This window comes from Abramis brama, assembly GCF_963993115.1.
Source record: "Abramis brama genome assembly, chromosome: 17".
Taxonomy (NCBI): Eukaryota; Metazoa; Chordata; class Actinopteri; order Cypriniformes; family Leuciscidae; genus Abramis; species Abramis brama.
This window is the reverse complement of record NC_139979.1, coordinates 7,242,169-7,257,149: the sequence shown is the minus strand read 5'-3', so window position 1 is coordinate 7,257,149 and position 14,981 is coordinate 7,242,169. Positions and strand designations below refer to the sequence as shown.

General features: G+C 38.0%; 1 protein-coding gene across 1 annotated transcript; it reads left to right on the top strand.

The window, feature by feature from the left end:
- The first annotated feature begins 1,989 nt into the window (after positions 1 to 1,989).
- On the top strand, positions 1,990 to 13,626 carry rnf144b (ring finger protein 144B). The gene is made up of 8 exons (XM_084088486.1): positions 1,990 to 2,215; positions 4,667 to 4,836; positions 6,625 to 6,729; positions 8,124 to 8,184; positions 11,555 to 11,759; positions 11,846 to 11,990; positions 12,701 to 12,790; positions 13,040 to 13,626. Exons 2-8 carry the CDS (start codon positions 4,732 to 4,734, stop codon positions 13,205 to 13,207), a joined length of 879 nt encoding a protein of 292 aa, XP_083944612.1. The 5' UTR covers positions 1,990 to 2,215; positions 4,667 to 4,731; the 3' UTR covers positions 13,208 to 13,626.
- Positions 13,627 to 14,981: the final 1,355 nt, after the last annotated feature.

Genomic DNA, 14,981 nt, shown 5'->3' with positions numbered 1-14,981 from the left:
AACAGTAAGTATTTTAATAGAATTGTTTAATATTAAGTGCCTTTTGACTGTAGGCTACCTCATTGTGATGGAACCACGAGATGTAATCTCATACATTTACTTATTACTGTATTACTCGATGTAAACCATTGAAAATAGTAAATCGTAAATCTAGAAGAAACAGCTTAGGCCTATTTCTTTTTTTTTTTCCAGAGCTGTATAGTGTTCATGTGGTAACGACATAACACAGCCCACATTACAAAAAAGAGAGTTTAAATGTGTTTAATTCTCTCTATTCATTGAAATTACTGGTATAGAATAATGATAAAGACACCGCATCTAGACCACACTGAGACCACATTTCTGCTGGTTCCTCCCTGACTTGACAGAGGCATTAGGCAATTACATGCAGGTTTAGATGACTGCAATGATGCCAACATCCTTTTAAAGCCTGGAGTGGAATGTTGACAGTTTGCCGAGAAATGCCAGCGATGCACTGAACGCAAGGTGCAGCATCAGATTTCTGTGGCCTGAGCCAAGCCAAAGCACTCGCCTGCCCTGAACGCTTGCTGCAGCGAGTTTCCCCTGTAACAGGACCCTGTGGAAACTGCAGCTGCAATACCTGCACAGCATGATGGATGAGAAATGCCCCTCAAACACAAAGACACTCACACAGATCATAGGTTTATATTGAGATACAGTATACAAACACTGCATTGAGCATATAAAAGAGCATAAAAGAGCAGAGAAAGGTCCAGCTTCTCGCATGACAATAAAAAATTATTTTTGTGACCTCATTTTATCTTTTAGAACTTTAAGTGGCATCTGAGGGTAAGTATTGGAAACTGAATTGGTTGCAATGGAACATTATTGATATATGAATGCCGAGCCCCATGACCATAGTGACCCACGATCCAGTGGAACTATATGAGAGAGCATGTTTCTTGTTATTAGTCATCCGTTTACTTCACTGAAAGCGTACAAGGAGGAAACAGCTTTCTTATATCAGAGTTTGAACATGTTGAGGTTGTAATATTTAGGTAACTGACACCAGAACAGTTTGTCCTCTGGGAAGTCATTTGATTTTGACACTAGAGGATGCTGCTGCACATGGTTGTTTATTATGACAGTACAATTACTACATTAAATTAACAGAATATTAACTGATAAAACTTTTTAAAGTTTAATTTTGGGTTATTTAATAAAGATAAAAGAAAAACAATAGCAATATATAAGGTATATGCACTCATGTCTGCTAAAAGAACACAAAATGAAAGCAGTGTATGTGTGAGACTCTCCTACTGACATCATATTTAGGTTATATTGCAAATTCATGAATGGGAACATGGGGACATCAACCAGCTTGAACCAACATAAACCAGCTGGACACTTAACTATCCATACAAGTGCCATAATATACACAACAATAAAAGACAACAAGACATGATACAAAGTGCCGTAATATACACAACAATAAAAGACAGCAAGACATGATACCAAAACTGCAAAGATGCAATCTACATGAATCTATGTCCAGAGTCCCAGACTATTGTAAAGATGATTGAAGTGAATTATTACATCCCTGTTATGTTTCAAATTCAGTTTGATAAGAGTAAAGAAAGATGATAGAAATGAAACCCCAGCAGTTATAGCCTACTGTTGTCATAGACAATATTTTCTATCATTTATATAGGCTACAATATATTTTATTGTTACAACTATTGCGAATTAAATATGATTATAAATGATAGGCTACTATATATTGTTTATAAAAATGTATTTCTACAATTATGTATTAACTGTTAATAGCCTACTAATGATAATATTTATAAATAACTTGCAGTTGTAATCAAATTGTAAATTAAAAATATATATTTATTTATTTTACTTTTTATAGTCCAAGCACAATTTAAGGATAGTTTAAGACAATTTAAGACTGAAAGAGTTAACGTTTGTCAGTGGGAGGAGAAAACAGGAAGTGGCCCCAAACCCTTTAAACCCGTCCAGTAACTTCACACAAACACACACGCACCCTTGTGGGTCATGACCATAGGACATGACACCGCTTCATGATCGAGGCGAATGAGCGAGCATGTAAACCAGACTGACTGACTGTCCATTATCATCACCATCATCCAGGAATCTTCAGCATTTCCATCATCAGATGCGCGTGTGATCACTGCGGTGGAGGAACCGCAGCACACAGACTCCAGACATGAGTACAGTAAACAGTGAGGTGAGTATATTACCGAGTCTCAAAACCTACTGTTCCCCACTTACTGTAGATTTTAAGTTATTATAGTCGCGTTCCAATTTTGAGGTGTCTGTTATGCCCAAACAAGGGGTCTACGTAGGCAGCACACTAGGCTTTGAGGCACTACCTGGTCTTTAGGCTATATGTAAGTTTTGAGCTGGTTTGTCTTGCAGTGTGTTTGCGTGAAAGTTAAGAATAAGGTGTCTTTTATGCTCGACAGTAACCGCACCAGAGCTACAATAACACTGATATTATTGACATAAATGTTTTGTTTATGTCTAACACGGAAGCTGCTGTGCTGGCGTCATAACGGAGGTGAATACAGTGTACTGCATACTGCGCAGTATATGCTGCTTATTATTTAAAAAACAAAAACAAAACAGTACACACTGACACAGTATGCTACGATAAAGTTTTAATTCTCACGTTGAGAAAGTAGTTTGCTACAGTCAAATATTGTAATAAAATTTGCATAATGTATTCACTAAATGAGTCAAGATGTTCTGGGTGTTCACAGTTGAAATGATGGTTTGTCCCATCGTACCCAACGCACTGTGGGATGTCTAACATACCCTGCCTTCGAATATGCCTACTTCTCTACTAAATAGTAGTATGTGGGGGAAAAAAGTAATGAGAAGTAGGCTATGTTGAATTTGCAACCCATGCTGAAATGTACCCAGATGACAACTTCTGTTACATCCAATGCATACTTACAGTAACTATCCCATAAGGCCAAGGTAGAGGAGAAGTAGGCGTCCGAAAGCTTAGGCAGCTGACTTCGTTTGCACACAAAGGTACCTCACAAAACTAATTTCGGACAGACTTCTGAAGCAGCGTAATGGTTTAATGATCTACAACAAAAAAGAGAGTTTTGGTGATAACTAAGCGAATGATTAATTACTTCAATAGTAATTCCACACTAGAAATGACATCAAAAGTGGAAAACGTTGGTCAAAAACATATATTTACACACAAACTGACCACCAACCACAACTTTCAGATAGCTCAACTGTCACAGAATGGAAAGCAAAGGATTGTGGGATATCAAAGGCAGTGGAGGATACATCTATGCTGCCTACAAAAATCAATCAGATGAAGGTATCTCAGGAGATAGGAAGTGAAGCTAACATTGAATTCGGGCATCGCAGCCGTGAATAACAGTGATGCAGTGTAAGTGATGCCATAGGTCACATGACAATGACAACATGGCTGATGTAGTACGTCCAAATTGCATTCATAGTACACACACATGCATACTATATAGAACATACTTTCTAATTAAGTTCCTCTTTAAATGTAGTATCTACTCATTATTCGTTTTAAGACACAGCTATAGTAATCATTATTGTTTTCTGGTTAGTTATTTACTGAAATGATCAGCTGTAATATTTTCTGTTCCTCAATTGGCGAGATTTGACTTCATCATGATTTTAATCATTGATGGGGAACAGCCATGTGATTCACTTCTCTGTGCTCGAAACCTAAGGATATGTAAATAATTTTCAGTGCTGTGGTAATGCCAGGGATTTACTCAGTGACCCACTTTATGAGGTGTGACCAAGTGTGGTTTTGGGCTAATCAATAGTGATCTAGGACATTTTCATAATCCTATTCTTGCCAAACATTGATTCAGAACATTTCCTAATAATTTCTAATAATTCCTGTCACAAAGGGGTAAAAGTTTAAACAGTGAAAAACAGTGCAAACTCACTGGTGAAAAGAGAATGACATGGCAGGAAAAAAATAAAATACTGCTAGTGTCAGCGCACGTCACACGTGTCCCGCCGATCAATACTGACTGCAGAGACAGTGGACATTTAGGGCAGTGATGTTATCCTCATTGACTGTGTGACAGAGGAGACATAAATGTAAAGAGCACAAATGTGCTGTGGATGAACGTCACCATTCTTTCCACCTCACGCTTTCCTACTGTTCTCTATTTTTCTGACCTGTCTAGGCAGGCGGGGGGAGTGGGCCCTCTAATCCAGCTTGATCCTGGATTATGTTGTTATGACTTTTTCCCGTTTGAGATTTGGTCGCCCATGCGGGACGTGAATATCGACTAGAAGAATCTATAAAGCGGTGAGATCATACTGGGTGGAATCTAGATCTCTCCTGCTTCCTCCGGACCAACTTGTTTGGCGTCACACTAACAGGGCAGGTCGAGCAGGTTTTGAGTTGGTGTACACAACACAAATGAGATTAGGCAGTCGGCTAAATAGTCTCTGACTAACAGTGAGTTTTTAAATGCTTCTCTCTTGCGTCTAATTCTATTGCAAATTGACTTCGGAATGGTGATTTTACATTTCTGCACAAGCTTTTTCTTTCCATTGTTGCTCAATTGCAGTACGTATATCTGCGTGCAGCGGAAACTTTTCTGACGTTGCAAACTATCTGCCTCAGCTGTGTTTGTTCCTCTCTTGTATTCTTCAGAAGCATGGAGGACGTCACATCTCTATTTCTGAAGTTTAAGGGCTAAACAACAACATAAGGCAGGCATGGAGGCAGAAAGCACCATGATCCACTGCAAACTGTGCCTGACCGACTGCCCTGAACTGGAGACCACCACACTGCAGTCCTGTAACTGTGTGTTCTGTGTGCAGGTAAGAGAATTGCTGAATAAATCTATCTTTAGCTTTAAAACTGAGGTGTAGTTTCATGCTACAGAATAGGTAGTTGTTTGTACATAAATTACGTAAGTGCTAGTTCTATATGGAAATGATGTCTACATAGATCTCGCCATAAGCAGGAGGTTCTCTCTAGCCGTGGTCTTGGTTATTAGCACAAGGTGGTCGTGAAAGGCAGAAATACAATAAACAAAGCACAATAGTGTTCAGTCTTGCAGAGTGGGGGATGTTTTCTTTCACATGCCGTTTAAGATTAGCCAAGACTAGCCTGTTCCTCCTAACATGTTTTGTTCCTCTGAAACAAATCTTGTGGGTCAGAAATCTTTTGACTTTTTGTGGTTTAAAGCTGAAGTGTGCATTTTTTTCAGTGTTTTCTCCTAACTTTCCATTCAAAGATTGATTCCCCTAATAAAAAAAAAAAAAAAAAAAAAAAGCGCTAATACTGTAAATCAAAATATTGTTTCATCCTGAACATGGATCATTCTGACCAGGTTTATTAAAGTTAACTTAAACCTTTAAAAAATTATTACTTAAAAAATAAAAAAAGTTGAAATAAAATAAAATAACCTATTTTAAAGTCCCCCCGTAGTCAATAATCTTTGACCAAATTTTCCTGTGAAAAATGTCTTTATGCCTTAAAATAGCTTGAATGTAACTCTACACCCTTGGTTAATTTAGTATACGCGGAACCATGAATATGCTAATTCATTCCCGCCTCCACTCACTCGGCCAACTTACTGAGGTAAACGCTACACAACGGTATCGCTCTTTACAACGTCGAACACATAACGGTAATTAATATGATTAGCCTTTTGCTTGACTACTTTATCAAACAGTTAATAATGTGTTGCTAATGTTACACAAACCATGTTCCCATTCGCCATCTCAGAGTCAGACAGCTGCCTTCTAACAATCATCAGAAACACTTTGAACAACTCAGAACGTCAGTGGAGAAAGGCATATAGTTCATCATAACATCGTAATATACATCATACACCTGCTATATTGCTAAATCTACCTGATTTCCATATCCACAGAAAAATATACTGAGATAACCTGGCTTCTCTTGAGACTCCTTTGCTAGTTCGCTGTTAATGATATGCTAAATCCTGCTAAAAAGCGCTGATGACATGTGATGTCTGCGTCAGCCGGACCGAATGCAATGATTGGAGAAACATTTTATGGTCCTACGCCTTCCACAGACGATATACGTATATGCATATAAATAATGCATTTAGATCACTTGACCTCGTGATTGCTATCTGGATGTGAAGAGACTTTCAGCTAGCATAGCAAAAAATGTTTCTGGAACAAATTGCCTACCCTGCCTTTAACTTCATGTACTAAAATAACTGAAATGGAAATAATTAACAAGAAAACTATGTAGACTGTATATTTAGAAAAACTATGTATTTAAAAAGAACTAATAAAAATGACAAAAAAAATGCACAAGAAAATAACTATATCTTTAATCGAGTTTTAATATTTTTATTTTCATTTTAAAGTTTAATAAAAACTATAATAGTATATCAACCAAAATATACTATTATGATCCCAGAAATCACTGATCCTGGCACAGAAAAATTGCTAAAATGTTGCGGATCAAGACTATCTGTCCAAACAAAGGATGACAGAGGGAGTTTTTGAAAAACAATCTTTGTGTATAATATATATATATTTTTTTTGTTAAATAATATTTGGTGCCACTTCAGATAATGACCTCTTAGCAACCACAGAGAAGTCACAGCTCTCATGTCTTTGCAGTGTTTAAGACAGTATGTCCAGCTGGCTATTCGGGGAGGCGCAGGCAGTGCCATCACTTGTCCTGATCCGGCCTGCAAGAACACTGGAACTCTGCTGGACTCTGAGGTACTTCTGTCTGGCTCACTCTCTCCTTCTGTCTCAGTCAACAACAGTTTCCAGTTCTGCAGATCACGCTTCAAATATTGACTGCGCAAATGCTGCTGTTTACACTGACAACAGAAATCCTTCCTCTACCAAGCATCTATTTTAGTCAGTAGGGCTTTACAGAAGCAAACATCACAATAACTATTGTTCATACTTTGTGTGAGGGGTCTGTTCAAATCTTAAACCCCGAGTACTAAACTTCAGGGTATTGAGAAGAGGTGTTCTGTTACTTTTCTAAGCAATTAGACTTACAATTTACCTGTCAGACTGTCACTTACATTGAAGGAGGATCCTATATCTAGGAATTACACTACTATTCAAAAGTTTTAAGATTTTTTAAAAATGTTTGAAAGTCTCTTATTATTTCTTTGATCAAAAATACAGTAAAACAATAATATTGTGAAATTATTATTATTATAATTGTTTCTGGTTTAACATATTTTAAAATTTAATTAATTCCTGTTTTCAGTTTTTTTGCTCAATTTTTTGAGTGCTGCTCAAGAAACAATTCTTATTTCTTTTGATGTTGAAAACAGTTGTGCTGCTTAATATTTTTGTGAAAACCATGATACTTTTTTTTTCTTCAGTATTTTTAAATGAATAGAAAGTTACATAGAAATAACAGCATTACAAAAGAAATATCTTACAGACCCCAAAATTCTGAAAGGAAATGTAAATTAACTGAGACTAGGGAGTTGGCTCATTTGACTATGCCCTAGCAACCACCCAGAACACCCTAGCGACCATATAGCAATCTGTTAACAATGACCGGGAAGACTTTAGCAACTGCATAACAATGACATTACAACCACCAACAACGTATCTCATAAATTAAAATAGATCAAAAGTGAAGGAAAAAATCCGTCTGGGCTTGTTTAGCCTACATTTTCGTTTTGCTTTCGGTAACCACAGCATTAGTCTCAAGAACACAATGGCTTTATTTATCATGTTTGTTTCCACAAATCCCAGTATTATTTTCCCCTCATGACCTTAACCAACCTGCTCTGTGAACTTTACTTACGCATCAAAAATAAAACTACAGTGATTCAGCAGGGGTCTATGATTAAACTGGCCTCTGGAAAAATATTCATATGATTTATAATGTTGAGATATTCATATACATGCTAAAACACTTTTTTGTATTTACAGTCTCTTTCATGTTGTATATATATATATATTTTTTAACTCAAAATTAGTACTTCCTTTGCTTATTTAGTATCTTTGTCTGGTTTTTATTTTGCGATAATGACCAGCTGACATAAGACCTGATTTGCAAACATGATGTGCTGTTCACGTGCAGTCAGCTGTACGTTCCAACATCACCTGAATATAAATTCATACCTTTCTTTGTACAGCTCACCTCTTTTGCCCCCAGCGATCAGGTCGAGCTCTATCGGCGGCTCCAATTTGAAAGAGGTACGTGCTTATGTATGTATGTGCCACTTCCCATAATCCCTCTTGATGGGTAGAGTTACTGTAACCATCACTGGCAGGAACAAGCCGTTCTAGATAAGCGTTAGAGAGTGATAAAGGCATAGTAGACTGTATGTATGTCAGTCAGTGGTTCTTGTTGGTTTTAGCTTTATTCTGTTGTTTCTATTTCTACTTTAAAATATAACAAATGAAAATTAACCAACAGTGAGTTATGACCAAAATCAGATCTCTTTGACTATGACCTGTCCTGTGACAGCCGGCCTTTGCTCAGATTCAGAGGAAAAAAAGAAGTGAAGGATGCATCTTTGCTGCCTTTCAAAAACTAACCAGATGAAGGCATATTATGCGAGATATTACATTGAATTCAGACATGACTAGATGGCTTGCTATCTCAGGGTACATTTACATGACAACAGTGTACACAAAACGGGATTTTTTTTCCTTTGCGTTTTTCGCGTACAGACGACAACATTGTCAAAATGATCCCCGTTCACATGGATCAGCAAAAACTATTAAAAAACGCTGTATTATTCACACAAGGCCAGTAGTTGGCGATGTCACTTTGTAAAGAAACAGTTCTCGCCTATAGACTGAACACGTAATACGCATGCGCTTGACGTCACCGTTTTCACAAATTCACGTTTTGTTAGTTTATACAGAGATGATAACGGTATAGTTTTTAAAAACTTGCACTTTGAAACCCGCTTTCAAAAGTCTGCATTGTGTCGTAGATTTTTACCTAAACCTAACTAAGTCCCATCTCATCTGACCTAAGTCTACCGGGGCCGTCTCCAATCGACGATCTCCCTGGGCCGTCTCCAATTGACGATCCCTAACGTCTCCAATCGACGCTGGCCGTCTCCAATCGACGATCTCCCTGAGCCGTCTCCAATCGACGATCCCTAACGTCTCCAATCGACGATCCCTAACGTCTCCAATCGACGCTGGCCGTCTCCAATCGACGATCCCTAACGTCTCCAATTGACGATCCCTAACGTCTCCAATCGATGCTGGCCATCTCCAATCGACGATCCCTAACGTCTCCAATCGACGATCCCTAACGTCTCCAATCGACGCTGGCCATCTCTAATCGACGATCCCCCTGGGCCATCTCCAATCGACGATCCCTAACGTCTCCAATCGACGATCCCTAACGTCTCCAATCGACGCTGGCCATCTCTAATCGACGATCCCTAACGTCTCCAATTGACGCTGGCCATCTCCAATCGACGATCTCCCTGGGCCGTCTCCAATCAACGATCCCTAACGTCTCCAGTCAACGCTGGCCGTCTCCAATCGACAATCCCTAACGTCTCCAATCGACGCTTCAATATATAATCTATTTCTCTAAACTATCTCACCTGCTGCACAGCAGAAATTGACAGACAGACTTCAGCAAATGTCCTTTGAGTTCTTTATTTACGGCCGGGAGAGTACTCAAGCAATTCTCAGAGAATCTCACCCAAGCAAAAGAATACATCAGGTTTTATAGGACAAAGACAGACACATCAAAATAAAATCAGCACGACTAACATGTCACCTTCTATAAATATGATTGGTTCAATTGGTAAAGCAAGCCCCTCCCTTCTTTACCCTCTGTTACTGGCATAAGCAAAATCATCAAAAAAACATTGTAAAGGGTTAACAGTCAGTTGATTACTTAATATATATCATGACATAATGCAGGCAAAGAACAACGTTTTGGTGACATTGTGTTCAACCTTTATCAAAAGGTTAGTAAGACCTGACCTAAAAGAAGAAGTCAAATTTAGTTTGTCATATTGTTAGACCCAAAAGAGAAGTCAGGTTAAAAGTTTAACAGGTTGAATTAAGGTTAGAAGTTTAACACAGGTTAGCTCTAAAAAATTAGTTTACTATTCACCTTATTCCGGAAGTAGCACTGGGTGGCGCCATCCGCGTAATCTCACTTCCTGGTTTAGCTACTTAGCGCTTTGTTTGCCCTGGTCCAATCTGTTACTGTCTTGATATAAGTAGATAGACTATAATATTATAGCCAAATGCGTTGGCCTATGGTTATTAACAACTGCTGCAACGTACTAAAGTACATTTCACTTGAAGCTTTTGAAACAATGCCACAATCAAATTATTTAATAGCTGTGTCTTTCTAATAGCTATTACTTAGTTATGAAGATGTGCACAAACACTACTACATGTAAAGTTTGAAACATTATTACACCACAGTTTGTTTGCTTAACCACCAGATACATTTGCAGTGTATAGCCAACAGATGAGAAAAAAATAGCCACGAACTGGTGTAGAAAGAAAGTAGAGCCTCAACTAGATGAACAAGAGGGTAACGTTAGCTTAGCTAACTGCTAGTTGCAATTTCTTATGGTTTGATCTCTAACACAAGTAATGGCTGTAAAATAAATCCAGCGACTGAATTCTAGAGGACCATAGCTTTCAAACAAGGTATAGCATGTGTATGTGTCCTGTAGTGAGACCATTACAACATTAGATGTTTGTGGCTAATGTAGGCTAAACACTACACATCGGCCGGGCTGCGATCAGACAGGCAGACGGGTCATATAAACACCTAAAAGTCGTTTAAAAATTACCCCGAGAAACAGTGCATTGCTGTGCTGTTGGTACACACGTACATAGCACATTTGGCACAAATTAGCTTATCTTATGTGACATTTTATCAGTGAGACTTCTCTGCAGTTCTCCTCGAAATTGAATGAGGGTCCGCTAAACCGGAAGTTGGTTTACAACGGAAGTACTGGACAGAAGTAAAAGTGGGCGGGGCGGAATAAGGTGAATATTATTTATTAAAAATCCACCACAATTGTCAGGCCCCCAAAACACCGTTGTCAAAAAGCTTATGTTTTTCTTTTTTAGTTGAAAACGGTGTCATGTAAACGGCCCCTCAGACTCTCATGTCTGCAAAGGCAAACATTAAGGTTTCGAACACAAAAATGTGCTTATGGCAACTAGTTGTATATTTTACAATCAGAAGAGTCACGATTTTCTGTTTTATCATACAGTTCTAGTAAGAGAATGCCACTGCTTCTCTGAGTCTGGGTTAATGTTGCTGGTTTGTGTCTGCCAGGCTCCAGCTCGGCGTTTAGAAGAACTGTAAACAATGAGCTTATTCAGACGGCAGCTTCATGCTAGCCATCGTCTAGACGGCCTGTCATGTCGGACAGAATGTGTGAAAGTGAACTGTATTCGCAAGAGACGGCGAGAAAGCCTCTGATTTCCTGTCTATTGACAGTAAACCTCAAAGTAAAAATTGTCAATGAGGAAGTGAATTTTGCAAGCAAGTACAATGTCACTGCCAGAATGGGACGGTTTTTCCTCACTCTTTCTTTCTTTCGGTCTCATTCAGGAGTTCAGTTGGACCCCAGTAAGGCTTGGTGCCCCGTGCTGGCCTGCCAGGCCGTGTGCAGTGTGACGCCCGGTAGCGAAGGCAAACCGGTTCCTGTGCCCTGTCCCGTGTGCCATGCCGTCTTCTGCTGCGGCTGCAGAAGCGCCTGGACAGACGCTCATTCCTGCTCCCAGCACCAGCCACTGATGACATCATCAGCAGACAGGTCAGTGCGACCCATTTCCACACCAACAAACGAGTGCTTATCACTCATAGTTTGGCGTAAACATGCTCTGTCTGTGGTCTCTGCAGTGAAGTGAGCAGCGCTGACACTGATGCGATGATTAAACAGTGTCCTGTGTGTGGCGTCTACATAGAGCGCAATCAGGGCTGTGCTCAGATGCTCTGCAAGAGCTGCAAACACACCTTCTGCTGGTACTGCCTACAGAATCTGGACGTAAGTGACGACACAAAGCTTTTTGGACTCTATGACAATAGAGATAACATGGTATTCCAAACGTACCATGATTTTTACCATGATTTTTATATAACAGGACCACATTAATGTATATATATTTTGAAGATGGTACCATGATTATACCTTGATTTATTAGATTTGTTTAATTTTTTTTGCTCGTTACTATGGTACCTTGTTTTGTTGGACACTAAGATGGTGTATGATATAATAATACTAATAATATTTGTTGTATTACACTATAAATATATAAATATAAAATGATCTGTTGTTAATGATAATAACGATAATTATGATAATAATGATAATTTACAATAATAATAATTTTAATAATAATTCTAATAGTATTCCTTTTACTATCATTCAAATGAAATACATGTAAAAGTGAAAATAAAAAATGGATAGATAATAAAATAAAATAATCTGTTGTTAATAATAATAATAATAATAATAATAATAATAATACTTTTATTATTGTAATTATATATCAAATATTTGTATGAAATATTTAGTTTAATCCAATTTAATATAATAATAATAATAATAAATTATTTAAATTACATTTCAATATAATAATTTCAGTAACAATAATAAAAAATATTTATTTGTATTTTGTGTCATTTATCATTTGTAAGCACGTTTAGATAAAAGCATCTGCTGAATGAATAAATAAAAAGTCTCTATGGTTATAGGGTGATATATTCCTGAGACATTATGATAAAGGACCGTGCCGAAACAAGCTGGGACACTCCAGAGCTTCCGTCATGTGGAACAGGACACAGGTGAGCTGGGATGCCATTGGCATTGATGCTTTTTCATTATGTCAGACGTTTACCAATTTCCAAATGACTTTGATTACTAATTTTAGAAAGTACTTTTTTTTGCTGCTTTTTCGGTTGACACATTTTTATCAGCAAGATACGACTGTTATTATCATGAAATTAGATGAAAACTACTCACAAGCGGCAAGATTCTGGCTGAGTTTCCCTTTAGACTTTCCCTTTAGACTCATGTGGCTGTGATGTGTTCAGGTGGTCGGTATACTGGTGGGCGTCAGCATCATCGTGCTAGTGACGTCCCCGCTGCTGCTGCTGGCCTCTCCCTGCATCCTGTGCTGTGTGTGCAAACCCTGCCAGGCCAAGAAGAACACCAAAAAGAAGAAGAGGAAAGATAAGAAGCCATCAGATTCCACCGCATAAGAGAACTCTTCGTAACCAATCGACATGTGTAGCATCTTCCGCGTGCCAATCCCTAGTCTTTCTAACCAGGTGCACAAGTGCCTCATTCTCAGTGCCTGGTAAATTCGGTGGATTTATTGTGCCTTCAGGTGCATTATGGGACAAATGAAACTACATCCACAAAGGAATGGCCCTTTCTCCACTAAGCCAAAATATTTGTTTATGTTTGCTATAACAATTAATGGACTGTAGCATTGGGTTAAACTCTTTGTTTCCAAGTAGTGCTCCAGGCCAAAGGCCCTGCTGTTTTTCTTCTGTACTATAATATGTAAATACTGTATTTATGAGTCTGGGTACTGTTCTGTGTTCTTTTTACATTTGATTTTTCTGCATCAGATATTTTATAACTTAATTACAATAAACGAAACACCTGAAACTGAGCAGCGAACGTGACCTGCTTCTCTTTGTTCATTAGGGTTAGAGAAAACATAGCATTTCATGTTACACACACATAGTCATAATAAACGATAAAATGCAATTTTTGTGTATTTTTACATTTATTTCAGTACAGGGCAGTGCATTTTCAGGGCTCATGATATTAACAGTAGTGACATCTGGTTTGCGTGTCTGTTGTAATGAAACTGTTTACTGAACATCATGAAAAAGGAAGCGTTTCTCACACACAAGGTGTTGTAATGTACTGTATTTCATTAGCTGTGGAAATTTACAAAACCGCTCCTGCTTGAAAGTGAGTCATAGTCAATGTTCCTTGTTGTTAAAAACCAGTAGGCCTACCTGTTTACTAAACTTATTTAAATAAGGAAACATAAAACAAGATGGGAAAAAAAAGTACCATGGTAATTTCTAGGCTATTCCAGTGACAAATCCATTATATAGGCCTAAGTGAAATTGAAGTCATTCAAACTACAAAGTATTCTATGTAATACCATGACTGTACCATGGTATACCGCCACAGTACTTATTTTTAAAGGTCTCGAAATCTAAAAAAAAAATTTTTTGATCTGCGTTAGATTAAAACAGGAATTGTCGCGAAATTACAACTAAGTCACCAAATCATGAGTCAGAAATGCAGAGTAGAGAGAGAGAGCGAGAGAGCGACACCGTGTGGTTAAAGCCGGAATTGCGTTATTGCAAATTAGAAACAAATCAATGTCTGCAAAACAATAATTATTCAAAGTATGCGAGTTAGAGAACCACAGGCTTTAAAGAAGTAACTAACTAACTAACAATAAATTAAATATTTTTTATAAATAAACAAATACCAGCAATATCATGTTTTCTTGGACTAATGCAATGTAAGTCACTTTAGATGAAAATGTTACATTTGATGCCATCACTGTACCATTTTACCGCCACAATACTTTTTGTTTTTTAAGGAATGATGCCACTTTTAATGAAGCCACATGGACATAGTCATCCAAAAACTGTCAAATAATTGACATAGCTATTTTTACGGTCAAAAGCAAAATAGATAGGCTACACAATGAAATGCATCCCTAAAACTGTTTTAATACACATGCATTATCAAAATAATCAAATGCAGAAGATGTGAGGCTGGTGTGTGTGTTTGTGTGAGAAATAATTTCTGATTTCGCATTGCCTTGTTAATGTGTGCAGATTCTTTTGAACAGCTGCTGCCTTCCAAACATCCTCAGAGAACATTCAGCGTGTCAGTGAATCGTCATGATTGTGAGAGTATCTTCTTGAAAACACACTCGACTGTGAAGAGGCCAAAATTATTCAAACACACAGACAACACAGCTGTCCAGCATCT